Source organism: Rhinoderma darwinii, unplaced genomic scaffold, assembly GCF_050947455.1.
Source record: "Rhinoderma darwinii isolate aRhiDar2 unplaced genomic scaffold, aRhiDar2.hap1 Scaffold_616, whole genome shotgun sequence".
NCBI lineage: Eukaryota > Metazoa > Chordata > Amphibia > Anura > Rhinodermatidae > Rhinoderma > Rhinoderma darwinii.
The window spans coordinates 1-26,398 of NW_027464172.1; the positions used below are offsets into that span (position 1 = coordinate 1).

Below are 26,398 nucleotides of genomic sequence, written 5' to 3' on the forward strand. Positions count from 1 at the left end.
GAGAACTGACGCGAATGTGATCGGTGAAGAGCTCGATCCCTCGTGTTACATGCGCTGGGGGTGTCACTCAGATGTCGTCCCCCCCGGTGTAAGACTCACCGCAGCAGCAGGCGGAGGTGCTCCTGATCCCCGATGACGTCATACTGCAGGAGAAGATCAGGTGACCGAGAGCCGCGTCCAGCGAGTAATAATTATAGTGCTCCTAGAAAATAATACCGGGGGGGTCAGCGTCTCTACATATCGGGGGGGGGGGGGGGGGGGGGGGGGTCAGCGTCTCTACATATCGGGGGGGGGGGGGGGGCAGCGTCTCTACATATCGGGGGGGGGGGGCAGCGTCTCTATATATCGGGGGGGGTCAGGGTCTACATATCGGGGGGGGGCAGTGTCTCTATATATCGGGGGGGGGGCAGCGTCTCTATATATCGGGGGGGGGGGGGGGCAGCGTCTCTATATATCGGGGGGGGGAAGCGTCTCTATATATCGGGGGGGGGGGCAGCGTCTCTATATATCGGGGGGGGGCAGTGTCTCTATATATCGGGGGGGGGGGCAGTGTCTCTATATATCGGGGGGGGGCAGTGTCTCTATATATCGGGGGGGGGGGCAGTGTCTCTATATATCGGGGGGGGGGGCAGCGTCTCTATATATCGGGGGGGGGGGCAGCGTCTCTATATATCGGGGGGGGGGCAGCGTCTCTATATATCGGGGGGGGGGGGCAGTGTCTCTATATATCGGGGGGGGGCAGCGTCTCTATATATCGGGGGGGGGGGGGCAGCGTCTCTATATATCGGGGGGGGAAGCGTCTCTATATATCGGGGGGGGGAAGCGTCTCTATATATCGGGGGGGGTCAGCGTCTCTATATATCGGGGGGGGGGGGGCAGCGTCTCTATATATCGGGGGGGGGGCAGCGTCTCTATATATCGGGGGGGGTCAGCGTCTCTATATATCGGGGGGGGGGGGGGCAGCGTCTCTATATATCGGGGGGGTCAGCGTCTCTACATATCGGGGGGGGGGGGGCAGTGTCTCTATATATCGGGGGGGGGGGGGTCAGCGTCTCTATATATCGGGGGGGGGGGGTCAGCGTCTCTATATACCGGGGGGGTCAGCGTCTCTATATATCGGGGGGGGGGGGTCAGCGTCTCTGTATATCGGGGGGGGTCAGCGTCTCTATATATCGGGGGGGGGGCAGCGTCTCTATATATCGGGGGGGGCAGCGTCTCTATATATCGGGGGGGGGGGGTCAGCGTCTCTACATATCGGGGGGGGGGGGGCAGTGTCTCTATATATCGGGGGGGGCAGCGTCTCTATATATCGGGGGGGGTCAGCGTCTCTACATATCGGGGGGGGGGGGGCAGCGTCTCTATATATCGGGGGGGGGAGCGTCTCTATATATCGGGGGGGGGCAGCGTCTCTATATATCGGGGGGGGGGGGGGGTCAGTGTCTCTATATATCGGGGGGGGGTCAGCGTCTCTATATATGGGGGGGGGCAGTGTCTCTACATATCGGGGGGGGGCAGTGTCTCTATACATCGGGGGGGGGGGGTCAGCGTCTCTATATACCGGGGGGGGGGGGGTCAGCGTCTCTATATACCGGGGGGTCAGCGTCTCTATATACCGGGGGGGGGGGGGGGTCAGCGTCTCTATATACCGGGGGGGGGGGGTCAGCGTCTATATATCAGGGGGGTCAGCGTCTCTATATACCGGGGGGGTCAGCGTCTCTATATACCGGGGGGGGGGGGGTCAGCGTCTCTATATACCGGGGGGGTCAGCGTCTCTATATACCGGGGGGGGGGGGTCAGCGTCTCTATATACCGGGGGGGGGGGGGTCAGCGTCTATATATCAGGGGGGTCAGCGTCTCTATATACCGGGGGGGGGGGGGGGTCAGCGTCTCTATATATCGGGGGGGTCAGCGTCTCTATATACCGGGGGGGGGGGGGGTCAGCGTCTCTATATATCGGGGGGGGGGGTCAGCGTCTCTATATATCGGGGGGGGGGGTCAGCGTCTCTATATATCGGGGGGGGGGGGTCAGCGTCTCTATATATCGGGGGGTCAGCGTCTCTATATATCGGGGGGTCAGCGTCTATATATCGGGGGGGGGGTCAGCGTCTCTATATACCGGGGGGGGTCAGCGTCTCTATATATCGGGGGGGGGGGTCAGCGTCTCTGTATATCGGGGGGGGTCAGCGTCTCTATATATCGGGGGGGGGTCAGCGTCTCTATATACCGGGGGGGGTCAGCGTCTCTATATATCGGGGGGGGGGGTCAGCGTCTCTGTATATCGGGGGGGGTCAGCGTCTCTGTATATCGGGGGTCAGTACGGGCTGCGTCCCCCTTCTCGCGGGTCTTACCTTCCCCAGGAAGTGTTTGCGGTACAGTCGCGCCGTGCGGTTACTCTCCAGCTTGACTTTGGCGCTCGGGGAGCGGTTATTCTCGGGGTCGGGGAGCTGTGAGAGGTTGTGATTGGTTCCTTCGATCCAGTAGCCCCCAAACTGAGGCAGAAGGACGAGGGGGAACGGCCCTTCCCTCCCCAGGACCTGCAGGACAGAGAACAGACAGTTCTGGGGTCCCCTCTACTCTCCAGACCCCCCGACACAGAGTGATAAGCGGCGCCCGGTCACATGAATCTGCTCTTACCTCGTGGACGCCGGGATACGGGATATAATCCTCTTCTGTCTATAATAAGAGAAGACATCGTTATATCGCGACATCGCCAAAAACACGAAGATCCGCGAGATCTGCATAACACGAGACAGCGGGGGGGGGGGCAGACAGCGCGGGCGGGGGGCAGACAGCGGGGGGCAGACAGGGGCGGGGGGCAGACAGCACACCTCCCCCGCACCGACACATTACAGCCCCATACAACAAAGCTTCACTAGTACGGCTTATACTCCTATACTCCAGTCACATCCAGAGCTGCAGTCACTATACTACTGTTACATCATGTCATACTCCAATCACATCCAAATCTGCATGTAACTCTGCTGTTCTATTACATCTGACCCTCCAGTCCCTATTTTGTGGATACGTCACGTCTAAGGCCTTGTTGACACGACAGAAGTTTTCACGCTAATTTAGAGGAGAAATCCGTGTGTCGTTTCCGCGCCGTGGTTCACGTAACGCAGATTTTTCCGCTGCAGATTATAAAATCTCCGTAGCTAAAAGAAATAAATCGTACCGCGACGTCGCCTCCTGATGCGGCTAATCCGTGTCCAGATACTGAAAAATCTGTCGTGTGAACATGCCCTAATACTCCACTCACATCTAGAGCTGCAGCAACAATCCTGCTCTCACACAAGGTCTTCTACTCTAGCAGGAGATGTAGTGTTTGCACAAGGCCCTGTACAGTTGTGACATAGGACACCCTCCCCACATGCAGAGCAGCAGAGCGGGCGTTATGTGGGTAGTATGAAGCGCGGCCGGCTCTGCTTAGCAGCGGATTTTACCTTGAGGGGGGGAGGGAGCGAGGATCTCTGTTCGTCCATTCTGCAGCCCTAAAAAAACAAAGCAATTGGCTGAGCAGCAGTCACAGCGCACGACGGACTCTGCTACATAATGGTTGTCATCACAAGGCAGAAAACCCGTCCTGACCTAGTTCTGCTGGTGCAGCTGAGGGCTTGTTACAATGTGTCAGTGTCTGTGGGAGCTAGAGACTTGTGCTGCTTCTGGATCGCCTATACTGATACATTGTCACAAAGCCTCAGCTGTGAGACGGATTTCATTACGGTTATTACCGTGTGACGGGCCCGGAGCTTTGTGGCCCCCGGGGAGGTTACGGCAGCGCCCGCGACACTCACCTGCATCTTCTCAATCATCTCAAACAAGTCCAAGTTCTAAAAAGGGGGAACAAAAAAAGACAATAATTAGCGCCAATTCCTAACGACTCCGGGAACACAGAAGCAAAGCTGCAGCGCAACACAGGGACGACACCCAGACCTCCAGTCCAATAGTCCGGAACCTGTCCGAGCATCAAAGGAAAAGCAGCCGCACCGGAGCAACGGATGCCGGGAATCAGGCTGCGCGATCGTCCGGCACCAGACGGGAACCTGCGCGCCCGGCGCTCCACAGCGCCCGCGAACGTGTCCACCGGCAATAATCCAGCCGAGCCGCGCAGAGATACAACGATCACCAGAAATCAGCCAATCACAGGAGCGGGACTGGTATAGAGCTCAGCCAATCAGAGAAGAGAAGCCTCCCGTGCCCTGGAGGTCACCGCAGTGCGACAATCTCTGGTCACGTGATGCACCGGATCAGCGGGCGCCTCACGCCGCTCTACGGGTCTTATGTCTGAGGCGCAGCAGGTATCGGCGGATGGTGCTATAAATATGTGCCCCCCCCCCCCCCCCGCCGATTATACGGAGCAGCTGCCGCCAGATTGAAATATCTCTTCAGATAACGAGACGAGCGCAGGGATTTTCTGCGCCATTTCTGACAGACGACTCTGGCGGCAGTGACGGCGTCGGGGGAGAGTTCACCTCGTGTCATAGGGCGGTATAGATCATGTCACATCCCCCCAGTATCCGTCTCTCCACGCAGCACCCCGAGAACAGCGACAACTTACTGCAGCCGGCGCCAAACGTTACAGCCAACCGCAAAGCCACAAATCAACGGAAACGTCACATCCAGTCCCATGTAAATCACTGTATATAGCTCTGCTACTTTCTAAAAATGCTCACTATTTTCAAGATCTCTGCTTGCTGTCAGTAAATGGGAACATTCTTCTTTACATTCAGATGCTGAAAACTTGTACCGGCCTAGTCCTGCTCATATAGCTGAGTGTTTGTAACAATGTATCAGTGCAGAGAAGAGTTATTAGTCTGGAGCCCGGGACAGGAGAGAGATTTGTTCTGCTGCTGTGATGAGCTCAGAGAGGATTTACCTGCACAGATACACTGTAACAAACAGGCACTCTGCTAACAAAAGGCAGACCCAGCTCCTATACCAGAGCCCCTCACCCATCACCCGCTCCTATACCAGAGCCCCTCACCCATCACCCATCCCTATACCAGGGCCCCTCACCAGTCCCTACACCAGGGCCCGTCACTCATCACCCGCTCCTATACCAGGGCCCCTCACCAGTCCCTATACCAGGGCCCGTCACTCATCACCCGCTCCTATACCAGGGCCCCTCACCCATCACCCGCTCCTATACCAGGGCCCCTCACCCTTCACCCGCTCCTATACCAGGGCCCCTCACCCATCACCCGCTCCTATACCAGGGCCCCTCACCCATCACCCGCTCCTATACCAGGGCCCCTCACCCATCACCCGCTCCTATACCAGAGCCCATCACCCGCTCCTATACCAGGGCCCCTCACCCATCACCCGCTCCTATACCAGGGCCCCTCACCCTTCACCCGCTCCTATACCAGGGCCCCTCACCCATCACCCGCTCCTATACCAGGGCCCCTCACCCATCACCCGCTCCTATACCAGAGCCCCTCACCCATCACCCATCCCTATACCAGGGCCCCTCACCAGTCCCTACACCAGGGCCCGTCACTCATCACCCGCTCCTATACCAGGGCCCCTCACCAGTCCCTATACCAGGGCCCGTCACTCATCACCCGCTCCTATACCAGGGCCCCTCACCCATCACCCGCTCCTATACCAGGGCCCCTCACCCTTCACCCGCTCCTATACCAGGGCCCCTCACCCATCACCCGCTCCTATACCAGGGCCCCTCACCCATCACCCGCTCCTATACCAGGGCCCCTCACCCATCACCCGCTCCTATACCAGAGCCCATCACCCGCTCCTATACCAGGGCCCCTCACCCATCACCCGCTCCTATACCAGGGCCCCTCACCCTTCACCCGCTCCTATACCAGGGCCCCTCACCCATCACCCGCTCCTATACCAGGGCCCCTCACCCATCACCCGCTCCTATACCAGGGCCCCTCACCCATCACCCGCTCCTATACCAGAGCCCATCACCCGCTCCTATACCAGAGCCCCTCACCCATCACCCGCTCCTATACCAGAGCCCCTCACCCATCACCCGCTCCTATACCAGGGCCCAATACCCGCTCCTATACCAGAGCCCCTCACCCGCTCCTATACCAGGGCCCAATACCCGCTCCTATACCAGAGCCCCTCACCCATCACCCGCTCCTATACCAGGGCCCCTCACCCATCACCCGCTCCTATACCAGGGCCCCTCACCCTTCACCCGCTCCTATACCAGGGCCCCTCACCCTTCACCCGCTCCTATACCAGGGCCCCTCACCCATCACCCGCTCCTATACCAGGGCCCCTCACCCTTCACCCGCTCCTATACCAGGGCCCCTCACCCATCACCCGCTCCTATACCAGGGCCCCTCACCCATCACCCGCTCCTATACCAGGGCCCCTCACCCATCACCCGCTCCTATACCAGAGCCCATCACCCGCTCCTATACCAGAGCCCCTCACCCATCACCCACTCCTATACCAGAGCCCCTCACCCATCACCCGCTCCTATACCAGAGCCCCTCACCCATCACCCGCTCCTATACCAGGGCCCAATACCCGCTCCTATACCAGAGCCCCTCACCCGCTCCTATACCAGGGCCCAATACCCGCTCCTATACCAGAGCCCCTCACCCATCACCCGCTCCTATACCAGGGCCCCTCACCCTTCACCCGCTCCTATACCAGGGCCCCTCACCCTTCACCCGCTCCTATACCAGGGCCCCTCACCCATCACCCGCTCCTATACCAGGGCCCCTCACCCTTCACCCGCTCCTATACCAGGGCCCCTCACCCATCACCCGCTCCTATACCAGGGCCCCTCACCCATCACCCGCTCCTATACCAGGGCCCCTCACCCATCACCCGCTCCTATACCAGAGCCCATCACCCGCTCCTATACCAGAGCCCCTCACCCATCACCCACTCCTATACCAGAGCCCCTCACCCATCACCCGCTCCTATACCAGAGCCCCTCACCCATCACCCGCTCCTATACCAGGGCCCAATACCCGCTCCTATACCAGAGCCCCTCACCCGCTGCTATACCAGGGCCCAATACCCGCTCCTATACCAGAGCCCCTCACCCATCACCCGCTCCTATACCAGGGCCCCTCACCCATCACCCGCTCCTATACCAGGGCCCCTCACCCTTCACCCGCTCCTATACCAGGGCCCCTCACCCTTCACCCGCTCCTATACCAGGGCCCCTCACCCATCACCCGCTCCTATACCAGAGCCCCTCACCCATCACCCGCTCCTATACCAGAGCCCCTCACCCATCACCCGCTCCTATACCAGAGCCCCTCACCCATCACCCGCTCCTATACCAGAGCCCCTCACCCATCACCCGCTCCTATACCAGATCCCCTCACCCATCACCCGCTCCTATACCAGGGCCCAATACCCGCTCCTATACCAGAGCCCCTCACCCATCACCCGCTCCTATACCAGAGCCCCTCACCCATCACCCGCTCCTATACCAGAGCCCCTCACCCATCACCCGCTCCTATACCAGAGCCCCTCACCCATCACCCGCTCCTATACCAGAGCCCCTCACCCATCACCCGCTCCTATACCAGGGCCCAATACCCGCTCCTATACCAGAGCCCCTCACCCATCACCCGCTCCTATACCAGGGCCCAATATCCGCTCCTATACCAGAGCCCCTCACCCATCACCCGCTCCTATACCAGAGCCCCTCACCCATCACCCGCTCCTATACCAGAGCCCCTCACCCATCACCCGCTCCTATACCAGGGCCCAATACCCGCTCCTATACCAGAGCCCCTCACCCGCTCCTATACCAGGGCCCAATACCCGCTCCTATACCAGAGCCCCTCACCCATCACCCGCTCCTATACCAGGGCCCCTCACCCATCACCCGCTCCTATACCAGGGCCCCTCACCCATCACCTGCTCCTATACCAGGGCCCCTCACCCATCACCCGCTCCTATACCAGGGCCCCTCACCCATCACCCACTCCTATACCAGGGCCCCTCACCCATCACCCGCTCCTATACCAGAGCCCATCACCCGCTCCTATACCAGAGCCCCTCACCCATCACCCGCTCCTATACCAGAGCCCCTCACCCATCACCCGCTCCTATACCAGAGCCCCTCACCCATCACCCGCTCCTATACCAGGGCCCAATACCCGCTCCTATACCAGAGCCCCTCACCCGCTCCTATACCAGGGCCCAATACCCGCTCCTATACCAGAGCCCCTCACCCATCACCCGCTCCTATACCAGGGCCCCTCACCCATCACCCGCTCCTATACCAGGGCCCCTCACCCTTCACCCGCTCCTATACCAGGGCCCCTCACCCTTCACCCGCTCCTATACCAGGGCCCCTCACCCATCACCCGCTCCTATACCAGAGCCCCTCACCCATCACCCGCTCCTATACCAGAGCCCCTCACCCATCACCCGCTCCTATACCAGAGCCCCTCACCCATCACCCGCTCCTATACCAGAGCCCCTCACCCATCACCCGCTCCTATACCAGATCCCCTCACCCATCACCCGCTCCTATACCAGGGCCCAATACCCGCTCCTATACCAGAGCCCCTCACCCATCACCCGCTCCTATACCAGAGCCCCTCACCCATCACCCGCTCCTATACCAGAGCCCCTCACCCATCACCCGCTCCTATACCAGAGCCCCTCACCCATCACCCGCTCCTATACCAGAGCCCCTCACCCATCACCCGCTCCTATACCAGAGCCCCTCACCCATCACCCGCTCCTATACCAGGGCCCAATACCCGCTCCTATACCAGAGCCCCTCACCCATCACCCGCTCCTATACCAGGGCCCAATATCCGCTCCTATACCAGAGCCCCTCACCCATCACCCGCTCCTATACCAGAGCCCCTCACCCATCACCCGCTCCTATACCAGGGCCCAATACCCGCTCCTATACCAGAGCCCCTCACCCATCACCCTCTCCTATACCACGGCCCCTCACCCATCACCCGCTCCTATACCAGGGCCCCTCACCCATCACCCGCTCCTATACCAGGGCCCCTCACCCATCACCCGCTCCTATACCAGAGCCCATCACCCGCTCCTATACCAGAGCCCCTCACCCATCACCCGCTCCTATACCAGAGCCCCTCACCCATCACCCGCTCCTATACCAGAGCCCCTCACCCATCACCCGCTCCTATACCAGGGCCCAATACCCGCTCCTATACCAGAGCCCCTCACCCGCTCCTATACCAGGGCCCAATACCCGCTCCTATACCAGAGCCCCTCACCCATCACCCGCTCCTATACCAGGGCCCCTCACCCATCACCCGCTCCTATACCAGGGCCCCTCACCCTTCACCCGCTCCTATACCAGGGCCCCTCACCCTTCACCCGCTCCTATACCAGGGCCCCTCACCCATCACCCGCTCCTATACCAGAGCCCCTCACCCATCACCCGCTCCTATACCAGAGCCCCTCACCCATCACCCGCTCCTATACCAGAGCCCCTCACCCATCACCCGCTCCTATACCAGAGCCCCTCACCCATCACCCGCTCCTATACCAGATCCCCTCACCCATCACCCGCTCCTATACCAGGGCCCAATACCCGCTCCTATACCAGAGCCCCTCACCCATCACCCGCTCCTATACCAGAGCCCCTCACCCATCACCCGCTCCTATACCAGAGCCCCTCACCCATCACCCGCTCCTATACCAGAGCCCCTCACCCATCACCCGCTCCTATACCAGGGCCCAATACCCGCTCCTATACCAGAGCCCCTCACCCATCACCCGCTCCTATACCAGGGCCCAATATCCGCTCCTATACCAGAGCCCCTCACCCATCACCAGCTCCTATACCAGAGCCGCTCACCCATCACCCGCTCCTATACCAGAGCCCCTCACCCATCACCCGCTCCTATACCAGGGCCCAATACCCGCTCCTATACCAGAGCCCCTCACCCGCTCCTATACCAGGGCCCAATACCCGCTCCTATACCAGAGCCCCTCACCCATCACCCGCTCCTATACCAGGGCCCCTCACCCATCACCCGCTCCTATACCAGGGCCCCTCACCCATCACCTGCTCCTATACCAGGGCCCCTCACCCATCACCCGCTCCTATACCAGGGCCCCTCACCCATCACCCACTCCTATACCAGGGCCCCTCACCCATCACCCGCTCCTATACCAGAGCCCATCACCCGCTCCTATACCAGAGCCCCTCACCCATCACCCGCTCCTATACCAGAGCCCCTCACCCATCACCCGCTCCTATACCAGAGCCCCTCACCCATCACCCGCTCCTATACCAGGGCCCAATACCCGCTCCTATACCAGAGCCCCTCACCCGCTCCTATACCAGGGCCCAATACCCGCTCCTATACCAGAGCCCCTCACCCATCACCCGCTCCTATACCAGGGCCCCTCACCCATCACCCGCTCCTATACCAGGGCCCCTCACCCTTCACCCGCTCCTATACCAGGGCCCCTCACCCTTCACCCGCTCCTATACCAGGGCCCCTCACCCATCACCCGCTCCTATACCAGAGCCCCTCACCCATCACCCGCTCCTATACCAGAGCCCCTCACCCATCACCCGCTCCTATACCAGAGCCCCTCACCCATCACCCGCTCCTATACCAGAGCCCCTCACCCATCACCCGCTCCTATACCAGATCCCCTCACCCATCACCCGCTCCTATACCAGGGCCCAATACCCGCTCCTATACCAGAGCCCCTCACCCATCACCCGCTCCTATACCAGAGCCCCTCACCCATCACCCGCTCCTATACCAGAGCCCCTCACCCGCTCCTATACCAGAGCCCCTCACCCATCACCCGCTCCTATACCAGAGCCCCTCACCCATCACCCGCTCCTATACCAGAGCCCCTCACCCATCACCCGCTCCTATACCAGGGCCCAATACCCGCTCCTATACCAGAGCCCCTCACCCATCACCCGCTCCTATACCAGGGCCCAATATCCGCTCCTATACCAGAGCCCCTCACCCATCACCCGCTCCTATACCAGAGCCCCTCACCCATCACCCGCTCCTATACCAGGGCCCAATACCCGCTCCTATACCAGAGCCCCTCACCCATCACCCTCTCCTATACCACGGCCCCTCACCCATCACCCGCTCCTATACCAGAGCCCCTCACCCATCACCCGCTCCTATACCAGAGCCCCTCACCCATCACCCGCTCCTATACCAGAGCCCCTCACCCATCACCCGCTCCTATACCAGAGCCCCTCACCCATCACCTATACCAGAGCCCCTCACCCATCACCCGCTCCTATACCAGAGCCCCTCACCCATCACCCGCTCCTATACCAGAGCTCCTCACCCATCACCCGCTCCTATACCAGGGCCCAATACCCGCTCCTATACCAGAGCCCCTCACCCATCACCCGCTCCTATACCAGAGCCCCTCACCCATCACCCGCTCCTATACCAGGGCCCAATATCCGCTCCTATACCAGAGCCCCTCACCCATCACCCGCTCCTATACCAGAGCCCCTCACCCATCACCCGCTCCTATACCAGGGCCCAATACCCGCTCCTATACCAGAGCCCCTCACCCATCACCCTCTCCTATACCACGGCCCCTCACCCATCACCCGCTCCTATACCAGAGCCCCTCACCCATCACCCGCTCCTATACCAGAGCCCCTCACCCATCACCCGCTCCTATACCAGAGCTCCTCGCCCATCACCCGCTCCTATACCAGGGCCCAATACCCGCTCCTATACCAGAGCCCCTCACCCATCACCCGCTCCTATACCAGAGCCCCTCACCCATCACCCGCTCCTATACCAGAGCCCCTCACCCATCACCCGCTCCTATACCAGAGCCCCTCACCCATCACCCGCTCCTATACCAGAGCCCCTCACCCATCACCCGCTCCTATACCAGAGCCCCTCACCCATCACCCGCTCCTATACCAGGGCCCAATACCCGCTCCTATACCAGAGCCCCTCACCCATCACCCGCTCCTATACCAGAGCCCCTCACCCATCACCCGCTCCTATACCAGGGCCCAATATCCGCTCCTATACCAGAGCCCCTCACCCATCACCCGCTCCTATACCAGAGCCCCTCACCCATCACCCGCTCCTATACCAGGGCCCAATACCCGCTCCTATACCAGAGCCCCTCACCCATCACCCTCTCCTATACCACGGCCCCTCACCCATCACCCGCTCCTATACCAGAGCCCCTCACCCATCACCCGCTCCTATACCAGAGCCCCTCACCCATCACCCGCTCCTATACCAGAGCCCCTCACCCATCACCCGCTCCTATACCAGAGCCCCTCACCCATCACCCGCTCCTATACCAGAGCCCCTCACCCATCACCCGCTCCTATACCAGAGCCCCTCACCCATCACCCGCTCCTATACCAGAGCTCCTCACCCATCACCCGCTCCTATACCAGGGCCCAATACCCGCTCCTATACCAGAGCCCCTCACCCATCACCCGCTCCTATACCAGGGCCCAATATCCGCTCCTATACCAGAGCCCCTCACCCATCACCCGCTCCTATACCAGAGCCCCTCACCCATCACCCGCTCCTATACCAGGGCCCAATACCCGCTCCTATACCAGAGCCCCTCACCCATCACCCTCTCCTATACCACGGCCCCTCACCCATCACCCGCTCCTATACCAGAGCCCCTCACCCATCACCCGCTCCTATACCAGAGCCCCTCACCCATCACCCGCTCCTATACCAGAGCTCCTCGCCCATCACCCGCTCCTATACCAGTGCCCCTCACCCATCACTCGCTCCTATACCAGAGACCCTCACCCATCACCCGCTCCTATACCAGGGCCCCTCACCCATCACTCGCTCCTATACCAGGGCCCCTCACCCATCACTCGCTCCTATACCAGAGACCCTCACCCATCACCCGCTCCTATACCAGGGCCCCTCACCCATCACTCGCTCCTATACCAGGGCCCCTCACCCATCACTCGCTCCTATACCAGAGACCCTCACCCACTCTGACAGCGGGGCCCCTCACTCTTATTATGGGGCCACGTACCTTTAGGTTGCGGTTGTGGACGCGGTGGCCCTGCAGTTTCCCCATATTGTGTCGGCTCATCTTGGTCACCACTGACTGGACGGGTGATATAGATGCTGCCCGGGTGCTGCCAGGTATAATTACCCTCCAGTGATGTCATCGGGGAAATGTGGGCAGGTCCAGCTGTAAATTGGTGGCTGGCGTTATCAGGGGACAGCGCGTCCTGACAAACCTGCCCTGCCAGTACCGCGGACGCACCAGAACCTAATCCAGGAACCAACGGCAGCGCCTCCCCGATCCCACAACCTGGGGGAGGGGCACGTCTTATAAACCGCCGCCCCACTGTGACCCCAGGACCAAACACCGCCACAAACCCCGCTAAACACGGCGACAATAACGGTCCACTGCACCAGACAGGCCGCGGTGTTAGAATCGCAGCGCTTCATTGGCGCAAGAATCAGATTATAGCGCCCGACGTCCACGCATTTGTTGTATAACGTGACGCTCCGCATCGGACAATCCCCAAGATAAACCGCCAGATAATGAGGAGATAACTCTGAACATCCGTAAACTCATCTCATACTGATCCCGTATACTCCACTCACATCCAAAGCTGCAGTCACTATTCTACAGCTACAATACTCCACTCACATCCAGAGCTGCCGTCACTATTCTACAGCTACAATACTCCACTCACATCCAGAGCTGCAGTCACTATTCTACAGCTACAATACTCCACTCACATCCAAAGCTGCAGTCACTATTCTACAGCTACAATACTCCACTCACATCCAGAGCTGCAGTCACTATTCTACAGCTACAATACTCCACTCACATCCAGAGCTGCCGTCACTATTCTACAGCTACAATACTCCACTCACATCCAAAGCTGCAGTCACTATTCTACAGCTACAATACTCCACTCACATCCAGAGCTGCCGTCACTATTCTACAGCTACAATACTCCACTCACATCCAGAGCTGCAGTCACTATTCTACAGCTACAATACTCCACTCACATCCAAAGCTGCAGTCACTATTCTACAGCTACAATACTCCACTCACATCCAGAGCTGCAGTCACTATTCTACAGCTACAATACTCCACTCACATCCAGAGCTGCCGTCACTATTCTACAGCTACAATACTCCACTCACATCCAAAGCTGCAGTCACTATTCTACAGCTACAATACTCCACTCACATCCAGAGCTGCCGTCACTATTCTACAGCTACAATACTCCACTCACATCCAGAGCTGCCGTCACTATTCTACAGCTAAAATACTCCACTCACATCCAGAGCTGCAGTCACTATTCTACAGCTACAATACTCCACTCACATCCAGAGCTGCAGTCACTATTCTACAGCTACAATACTCCACTCACATCCAGAGCTGCAGTCACTATTCTACAGTTACACTACACTCACAGCCGATGTCACTACTCCGTTGTTACACTATATCTTGTACTCCACTTACATCCAGAGCAGCATCCATATGGGGGCACTGCAGCGGTTATGGGGGAGCGGAGGAATTTGAACATTTTCCTCCATGGAATACTTGTCCCATTTTGGGCAGATGTCAGCGGTCTGGAATGTGGCGGACAGCCGGCAGGTAGAGCGACATTGTGATATAATTCATCTGGAACGTGTAATAATCTCCCATTAGTCGGATATAACACGGGGACCGGTGACACCAGTTACACCGGCTGTGATCCAGAAATGTTATATATAGAGCAGGCGACAAGCAGCAGCGCGGGCACCGTGCCCGTACTCATCATATGCGCCAGGCGGAGCGATGGAGGAGCAGGAAATAATACTGACATGTCAGCTGCCAACCCAACCTGTACACTATATACACATCTATACACCCCATGTACACACTATATACACATCTATACACCCCATATACACATCTATACACATCTATACACCCCATGTACACATCTATACACATCTATACACCCCATATACACATCTATACACCCCATACACCCCATATACACATCTATACACCCCATATACACATCTATACACATCTATACACCCCATGTACACATCTATACAGTATATACACCCCATATACACATCTATACACCCCATGTACACATCTATACAGTATATACACCCCATATACACATCTATACAGTATATACACCCCATATACACCCCATATACACATCTATACACCTCATGTACACACCCCATGTACACATCTATACAGTATATACACCCCATATACACATCTATACACATCTATACACCACATGTACACATCTATACAGTATATACACCCCATATACACCTCTATACACCCCATATACACATCTATACAGTATATACACCCCATATACACATCTATACACCCCATATACACATCTATACACCTCATGTACACACCCCATGCACACATCTATACACCCCATATACACATCTATACCGTATATACACCCAATGCACACATTTATACACCCCATGTACAAATCTATACACCCAATGTACACATCTATACAGTATATACACCCCATGTACACACTATATACACATCTATACACCCCATATACACATCTATACAGTATATACACCCCATGTACACATCTATACAGCTATACACCACATATACACATCTATACACCCCATGTACACATCTATACACATCTACATACCACATATACACAGCTATACACCCCATGTACACATCTATACACCCCATGTACAGTATATACACCCCATGTACAGTATATACACCCCATGTACAGTATATACACCCCATGTACACATCTATACACCCCATGTACACATCTATACACCCCATGTACACATCTATACACCCCATGTACACATCTATACACCCCATGTACACATCTATACACCCCATGTACAGTATATACACCCCATATACACATATATACACATCTATACACCCCACGTACACATCTATACACCCTATATATATACACCCCATGTACACATCTATACACCCCATATACACATCTATACAGTATATACACCCTGTGTACATATCTACACAACGCATATACACATCTATACAGTATATACACCCCATGTACACATCTATACACCCCATGTACACATCCCATATACACATCTATACAGTATATACACCCCATGTACACATCTATACACCCCATATACACATCTATACACCCCATATATACACATCTATACAGTATATACACATTTATACACCCCATATATACACATCTATACAGCATATACACCCCATGTACACATCTATACACCCCATATACACAGCTATACACCACATATACACATCTATACACCCCATGTACACATCTATACACATCTACATACCACATATACACATCTATACACCCCATGTACACATCTATACACATCTACATACCACATATACACAGCTATACACCACATATACACATCTATACACCCCATGTACACATCTATACACCCCATGTACACATCTATACACCCCATGTACACATCTATACACCCCATATACACATCTATACGCCCCATATACACATCTATACACCCGATATACACAACTATACACCCCATATACACATCTATACAGCCCATATACACATCTATACACCCCATATACACATCTATACACCCCATATACACATCTATACACCACATATACACATCTATACACCACATATACACATCTATAAGCATCTACATACCACATATACACAGCTATACACCACATATACACATCTATACACCCCATGTACAGTATATACACCCCATGTACAGTATATACACCCAATGTACACATCTATACACCCCATGTACACATCTATACACCCCATGTACACATCTATACACCCCATGTACACATCTATACACCCCATGTACACATCTATACACCCCATGTACACATCTATACACCCCATATACACATCTATACAGTATATACACCCCATATACACATCTATACAGCCCATATACACATCTATACAGCCCATATACACATCTATACAGCCCATATACACATCTATACACATCTACATACCACATATACACATCTATACACCCCATGTACACATCTATACACGTCTACATACCACATATACACAGCTATACACCACATATACACATCTATACACCCCATGTACACATCTATACACATCTACATACCACATATACACAGCTATACACCACATATACACATCTATACACCCCATGTACACATCTATACACATCTACATACCACATATACACCACATATACACATCTATACACCCCATGTACAGTATATACACCCCATGTACACATCTATACACCCCATGTACACATCTATACACCCCATGTACAGTATATACACCCCATGTACACATCTATACACCCCATATACACATCTATACACCGTATATATACACCCCATGTACACATCTATACAGTATATACACCCTGTGTACATATCTACACACCCCATCTACACATCTATACAGTATATACACCCCATGTACACATCTATACACCCCATGTACACATCCCATATACACATCTATACAGTATATACACCCCATGTACACATCTATACACCCCATATACACATCTATACAGTATATACACCCCATGTACACATCTATACACCCCATATATACACATCTATACAGTATATACACCCCATGTACACATCTATACACCCCATATATACACATCTATACAGTATATACACCCCATGTACACATCTATACACCCCATGTACACATCCCATATACACATCTATACAGTATATACACCCCATGTACACATCTATACACCCAATGTACACATCTATACAGTATATACACCCCATGTACACATCTATACAGTATATACACCCTGTGTACACATCTATACACCCCATATACACATCTATACCGTATATATACCCTATGTACACATCTATACAGTATAAACACATCTACACAGTATATACACCCCATGTACACACCTATAGCCTATATAAACATCTATACACATCTATACACCCCATATACACATCTATACAGCCCATATACACATCTATACACCCCATGTACAGTATATACACCCCATGTACAGTATATACACCCCATGTACACATCTATACACCCCATGTACACATCTATACACCCCATGTACAGTATATACACCCCATGTACAGATCTATACACCCCACGTACACATCTATACACCCCATATACACATCTATACAGTATATACACCCTGTGTACATATCTACACACCCCATATACACATCTATACAGTATATACACCCCATGTACACATCTATACACCCCATGTACACATCTATACAGTATATACACCCCATGTACACATCTATACACCCCATATATACACATCTATACAGTATATACACCCCATGTACACATCTATACACCCCATATATACACATCTATACAGTATATACACCCCATGTACACATCTATACACCCAATGTACACATCTATACAGTATATACACCCCATGTACACATCTATACAGTATATACACCCTGTGTACACATCTATACACCCCATATACACATCTATACCGTATATATACCCTATGTACACATATATACAGTATAAACGCATCTACACAGTATATACACCCCATGTACACACCTATAGCCTATATACACATCTATACACCATATACATCCCATATACAAATCTATACAGTATATACACCCATGTACACATCTATACACCATATACACCCCATATACACCCCATGTACACATCTATACAGTATATACACCCCATGTACACACCTATAGTCTATATACACCCTATGTACACATCTATACCCCATATACAAATCTAGACCGTATATACACCCATGTACACATCTATACACCCCATTTACACATCTATACAGTATATACACCCCATGTACACATCTACACAGTATATACACCCAATGTACACACCTATAGACTATATACACCCCATGTACACATCTATACACATCTATACAGTATATACACCCCATGTACACATCTACACAGTATATACACCCAATGTACACACCTATAGACTATATACACATATATACAGTATATACACTCCATGTACACATCTTTACACACCACATACACATCTCATATACACACTATATACACATCTATAAAGTATATACACCCCATAAATACACTATATACACCACATATACACCCCATGTACACATCTATACACATCTACAGTATATACACCCCATGTACACATCTACACAGTATATACACCCCATGTACACATCTATACACCCCATGTACAGATCTATACAGTATAATCACATCTACACAGTATATATACCCCATGTACACAATATGTACACCCCATGAACACACTATATACACCCCATGTACACATCTATACACTATAAACAACCCCATATACACACTATATATACCCCATGTACATCTATACACCATAGACACAGTAAATACGTCCCATATACCCAGTATATATACACACACACACACAATCTACCCAGTATATACACACCCAATGTAAACCAAATATAAACACTATATACACCCCATGTACACATCTATACACCCCATGTACAGTATATACACCCCATGTACACATCTATACACCCCATATACACATCTATACACCCCACGTACACATCTATACACCGTATATATACACCCCATGTACACATCTATACACCCCATATACACATCTATACAGTATATACACCCTGTGTACATATCTACACACCCCATCTACACATCTATACAGTATATACACCCCATGTACACATCTATACACCCCATGTACACATCCCATATACACATCTATACAGTATATACACCCCATGTACACATCTATACACCCCATATACACATCTATACAGTATATACACCCCATGTACACATCTATACACCCCATATATACACATCTATACAGTATATACACCCCATGTACACATCTATACACCCCATATATACACATCTATACAGTATATACACCCCATGTACACATCTATACACCCCATGTACACATCCCATATACACATCTATACAGTATATACACCCCATGTACACATCTATACACCCAATGTACACATCTATACAGTATATACACCCCATGTACACATCTATACAGTATATACACCCTGTGTACACATCTATACACCCCATATACACATCTATACCGTATATATACCCTATGTACACATCTATACAGTATAAACACATCTACACAGTATATACACCCCATGTACACACCTATAGCCTATATAAACATCTATACACATCTATACACCCCATATACACATCTATACAGCCCATATACACATCTATACACCCCATGTACAGTATATACACCCCATGTACAGTATATACACCCCATGTACACCCCATGTACACATCTATACACCCCATGTACAGTATATACACCCCATGTACAGATCTATACACCCCACGTACACATCTATACACCCTATATAGACACCCCATGTACACATCTATACACCCCATATACACATCTATACAGTATATACACCCTGTGTACATATCTACACACCCCATATACACATCTATACAGTATATACACCCCATGTACACATCTATACACCCCATGTACACATCTATACACCCCATGTACACATCTATACAGTATATACACCCCATGTACACATCTATACACCCCATATATACACATCTATACAGTATATACACCCCATGTACACATCTATACACTCCATATATACACATCTATACACCCAATGTACACATCTATACAGTATATACACCCCATGTACACATCTATACAGTATATACACCCTGTGTACACATCTATACACCCCATATACACATCTATACCGTATATATACCCTATGTACACATATATACAGTATAAACACATCTACACAGTATATACACCCCATGTACACACCTATAGCCTATATACACATCTATACACCATATACATCCCATATACAAATCTATACAGTATATACACATCTATACACCATATACACCCCATATACACCCCATGTACACATCTATACAGTATATACACCCCATGTACACACCTATAGACTATATACACCCTATGTACACATCTATACACCATATACACCCCATATACAAATCTAGACCGTATATACACCCATGTACACATCTATACACCCCATTTACACATCTATACAGTATATACACCCCATGTACACATCTACACAGTATATACACCCAATGTACACACCTATAGACTATATACACCCCATGTACACATCTATACACATCTATACAGTATATACACCCCATGTACACATCTACACACCTATAGACTATATACACATATATACAGTATATACACATCTTTACACACCACATACACATCTCATATACACACTATATACACATCTATAAAGTATATACACCCCATAAATACACTATATACACCCCATGTACACATCTATACACATCTACAGTATATACACCCCATGTACACATCTACACAGTATATACACCCCATGTACACATCTATACACCCCATGTACAGATCTATACAGTATAATCACATCTACACAGTATATATACCCCATGTACACAATATGTACACCCCATGAACACACTATATACACCCCATGTACACATCTATACACTATAAACAACCCCATATACACACTATATATACCCCATGTACATCTATACACCATAGACACAGTAAATACGTCCCATATACCCAGTATATATACACACACACACACACACAATCTACCCAGTATATACACACCCAATGTAAACCAAATATAAACACTATATACACCCCATGTACACATCTATACACTATATACACAGTAAATACACCCCATATACCCAGTACTCAGTATATACACACCATGTACACATCTATACAGTATATACACCCCATATACACTATAAACAACCCCATATAAACCTAATATACACAGTATATACATCCAGTATATACACATTTATACACTATATACACCCCATTTACACAGTATATACACCCGATACACCGTATATACACCCCATATACAACCCATGTACAGATCTATACACTATATACACAGTAAATACATCCCATATACCCAGTATATACACACACATACACACTACCTACACAGTATATACACCCTATGTACACATTTATCTCAATACAGATAACGAAGTAGATGTTACCTATTATCTACATTATCTACTCAGAGAGTTATCACTGTGTTATCTGTGGTGTTACATAGGACTGCAGGTAACACTACTACATTATCTGTACCCAGAGAGTTATCACTGTGTTATCTGTGGTGTTACATAGGACTGCAGGTAACATCTACTACATTATCTACTCAGAGAGTTATCACTGTGTTATCTGTGGTGTTACATAGGACTGCAGGTAACACTACTACATTATCTGTACCCAGAGAGTTATCACTGTGTTATCTGTGGTGTTACATAGGACTGCAGGTAACATCTACTACATTATCTACTCAGAGAGTTATCACTGTGTTATCTGTGGTGTTACATAGGACTGCAGGTAACACTACTACATTATCTGTACCCAGAGAGTTATCACTGTGTGTTATCTGTGGTGTTACATAGGACTGCAGGTAACACCTACTACATTATCTGTACTCAGAGAGTTATCACTGTGTTATCTGTGGTGTTACATAGGACTGCAGGTAACACTACTACATTATCTGTACTCAGAGAGCTATCACTGTGTTATCTGTGGTGTTACATAGGACTGCAGGTAACATCTACTACATTATCTGTACTCAGAGAGTTATCACTGTGTTATCTGTGGTGTTACATAGGACTGCAGGTAACATCTACTACATTATCTGTACTCAGAGAGTTATCACTGTGTTATCTGTGGTGTTACATAGGACTGCAGGTAACATCTACTACATTATCTGTACTCAGAGAGTTATCACTGTGTTATCTGTGGTGTTACATAGGACTGCAGGAAACATCCACTACATTATCTGTACTCAGAGAGCTATCACTGTTACCTGTGGTGTTACATAGGACTGCAGGTAACATCTACATTATCTGTAATAAGAGTTATCACTGTGTTATCTGTGGTGTTACATAGGACTGCAGGTAACATCTACTACATTATCTGTAATCAGGGAGTTATCACTGTGTTATCAGTGGTGTTACATAGGACTGCAGGTAACATCTACATTATCTGTAATCAGAGAGTTATCACTGTTATCGGTGGTGTTACATGGGACTGCAGGTAACATCTACTGCATTATCTGTAATCAGAGTTATCACTGCGTTATCTGTGCGGTTACATAGGACTGCAGGTAACATCTACTACATTATCTGTAATCAGAGAGTTATCACTGTGTTATCTGTGGTGTTACATAGGACTGCAGGTAACACTACTACATTATCTGTAATCAGAGAGTTATCACTGTGTTATCTGTGGTGTTACATAGGACTGCAGATAACATCTACTACATTATCTGTACTCAGAGAGTGATCACTGTGTTATCTGTGGTGTTACATAGGACTGCAGGTAACATCTACTACATTATCTGTACTCAGAGAGTTATCACTGTGTTATCTGTGGTGTTACATAGGACTGCAGGTAACATCTACTACATTATCTGTACTCAGAGAGTTATCACTGTGTTATCTGTGGTGTTACATAGGACTGCAGGTAACATCTACTACATTATCTGTACTCAGAGAGTTATCACTGTGTTATCTGTGGTGTTACATAGGACTGCAGGAAACATCCACTACATTATCTGTACTCAGAGAGCTATCACTGTGTTACCTGTGGTGTTACATAGGACTGCAGGTAACATCTACATTATCTGTAATAAGAGTTATCACTGTGTTATCTGTGGTGTTACATAGGACTGCAGGTAACATCTACTACATTATCTGTAATCAGGGAGTTATCACTGTGTTATCAGTGGTGTTACATAGGACTGCAGGTAACATCTACATTATCTGTAATCAGAGAGTTATCACTGTTATCGGTGGTGTTACATGGGACTGCAGGTAACATCTACTGCATTATCTGTAATCAGAGTTATCACTGCGTTATCTGTGCGGTTACATAGGACTGCAGGTAACACTACTACATTATCTGTAATCAGAGAGTTATCACTGTGTTATCTGTGGTGTTACATAGGACTGCAGGTAACATCTACTGCATTATCTGTTCCCAGAGAGTTATCACTGTGTGTTATCTGTGGTGTTACATAGGACTGCAGGTAACACTGCTACATTATCTGTACTCAGAGAGTTATCACTGTGTTATCTGTGGTGTTACATAGGACTGCAGGTAACATCTACTACATTATCTGTAATCAGAGAGTTATCACTGTTATCGGTGGTGTTACATGGGACTGCAGGTGACATCTACTACATTATCTGTAATCAGAGAGTTATCACTGTTATCTGTGGTGTTACATAGGACTGCAGGTAACATCTACTACATTATCTGTAATCAGAGAGATATCACTGTGTTATCTGTGGTGTTACATAGGACTGCAGGTAACATCTACTACATTATCTGTAATCAGAGAGTCATCACTGTGTTATCTGTGGTGTTACATAGGACTGCAGGTGACATCTACTACATTATCTGTACTCAGAGAGTTATCACTGTGTTATCTGTGGTGTTACATAGGACTGCAGGTAACATCTACTACATTATCTGTACTCAGGGAGTTATCACTGTGTTATCTGTGGTGTTACATAGGACTGCAGGTAACACTACTACATTATCTGTACTCAGAGAGTTATCACTGTGTTATCTGTGGTGTTACATAGGACTGCAGGTAACATCTACTACATTATCTGTACTCGGAGAGTTATCACTGTGTTATCTGTGGTGTTACATAGGACTGCAGGTAACTACTACATTATCTGTACTCAGAGAGTTATCACTGTGTTATCTGTGGTGTTACATAGGACTGCAGGTAACATCTACTACATTATCTGTACTCCGAGAGTTATCACTGTGTTATCTGTGGTGTTACATAGGGACTGCAGGTAACATCTACTACATTATCTGTAATCAGAGAGTTATCACTGCGTTATCTGTGGTGTTACATAGGACTGCAGGTAACACTGCTACATTATCTGTAATCAGAGAGTTATCACTGTGTTATCTGTGGTGTTACATAGGACTGCAGGTAACACTACTACATTATCTGTAATCAGAGAGATATCACTGTGTTATCTGTGTTGTTACATAGGACTGCAGGTAACACTACTACATTATCTGTAATCAGAGAGATATCACTGTGTTATCTGTGGTGTTACATAGGACTGCAGGTAACATCTACTACATTATCTGTACTCAGGGAGTTATCACTGTGTTATCTGTGGTGTTACATAGGACTGCAGGTAACACTACTACATTATCTGTACTCAGAGAGTTATCACTGTGTTATCTGTGGTGTTACATAGGACTGCAGGTAACATCTACTACATTATCTGTACTCAGAGAGTTATCACTGTGTTATCTGTGGTGTTACATAGGACTGCAGGTAACACTACTACATTATCTGTACTCAGGGAGTTATCACTGTGTTATCTGTGGTGTTACATAGGACTGCAGGTAACATCTACTACATTATCTGTACTCAGAGTTATCACTGTGTTATCTGTGGTGTTACATAGGACTGCAGGTAACATCGACTACATTATCTGTACTCAGAGAGTTATCACTGTGTTATCTGTGGTGTTACATAGGACTGCAGGTAACATCTACTACATTATCTGTAATCAGAGAGTTATCACTGTGTTATCTGTGGTGTTACATAGGACTGCAGGTAACATCTACTACATTATCTGTACTCAGAGTTATCACTGTGTTATCTGTGGTGTTACATAGGACTGCAGGTAACATCGACTACATTATCTGTACTCAGAGAGTTATCACTGTGTTATCTGTGGTGTTACATAGGACTGCAGGTAACATCGACTACATTATCTGTACTCAGAGAGTTATCACTGTGTTATCTGTGGTGTTACATAGGACTGCAGGTAACAGCTACTACATTATCTGTACTCAGAGAGTTATCACTGTGTTATCTGTGGTGTTACATAGGACTGCAGGTAACATTTACATTATCTGTACTCAGCTGTTCTATGACAGGTCGAGCTCTGCTACATCTGTACACGTCTTCCCTCCTCTAGTCCCTGATAAAGCGGCATCAGGAGGAGACTCCCGGTTATTACTCACACAGGACAGGGAGGTCTCGTCCTCCTCCTCCCGGGTTACTCCACCGCTGCTCCCGGCCATCCTCCCCCGCTCCCCGGATCCCGGCTGTAATGTGTTCCGCTCCCCGCAGCCTCCTCCCCCGTACAGAGCGACAGGTGGGCGGAGATAGGAGGGGGTGGGGGGGGGGGGCTGTACAGGTGCAGGAGGGGGGGGGCTGTACAGGTGCAGGAGGGTGGGGGGGCTGTACAGGTGCAGGAGGGGGGGGCTGTACAGGTGCAGGAG

The 26,398-nt window shown here is 50.4% G+C and overlaps 1 protein-coding gene across 1 annotated transcript; it reads right to left on the minus strand.

Moving 5' to 3' along the window:
• Window positions 1-99: 99 nt before the first annotated feature.
• Window positions 100-26,206, minus strand: LOC142726236 (rap1 GTPase-activating protein 1-like; the record flags this gene model as incomplete). The annotated part of the gene is made up of 6 exons (XM_075849002.1): window positions 26,138-26,206; window positions 3,795-3,830; window positions 3,444-3,491; window positions 2,635-2,673; window positions 2,349-2,534; window positions 100-202 (listed from the first exon to the last, which is right to left on the minus strand). Coding segments are annotated over exons 1-6 (472 nt in total), but the record flags the coding sequence as incomplete, so codon positions are not given.
• Between the last annotated feature and the right edge of the window lie 192 nt (window positions 26,207-26,398).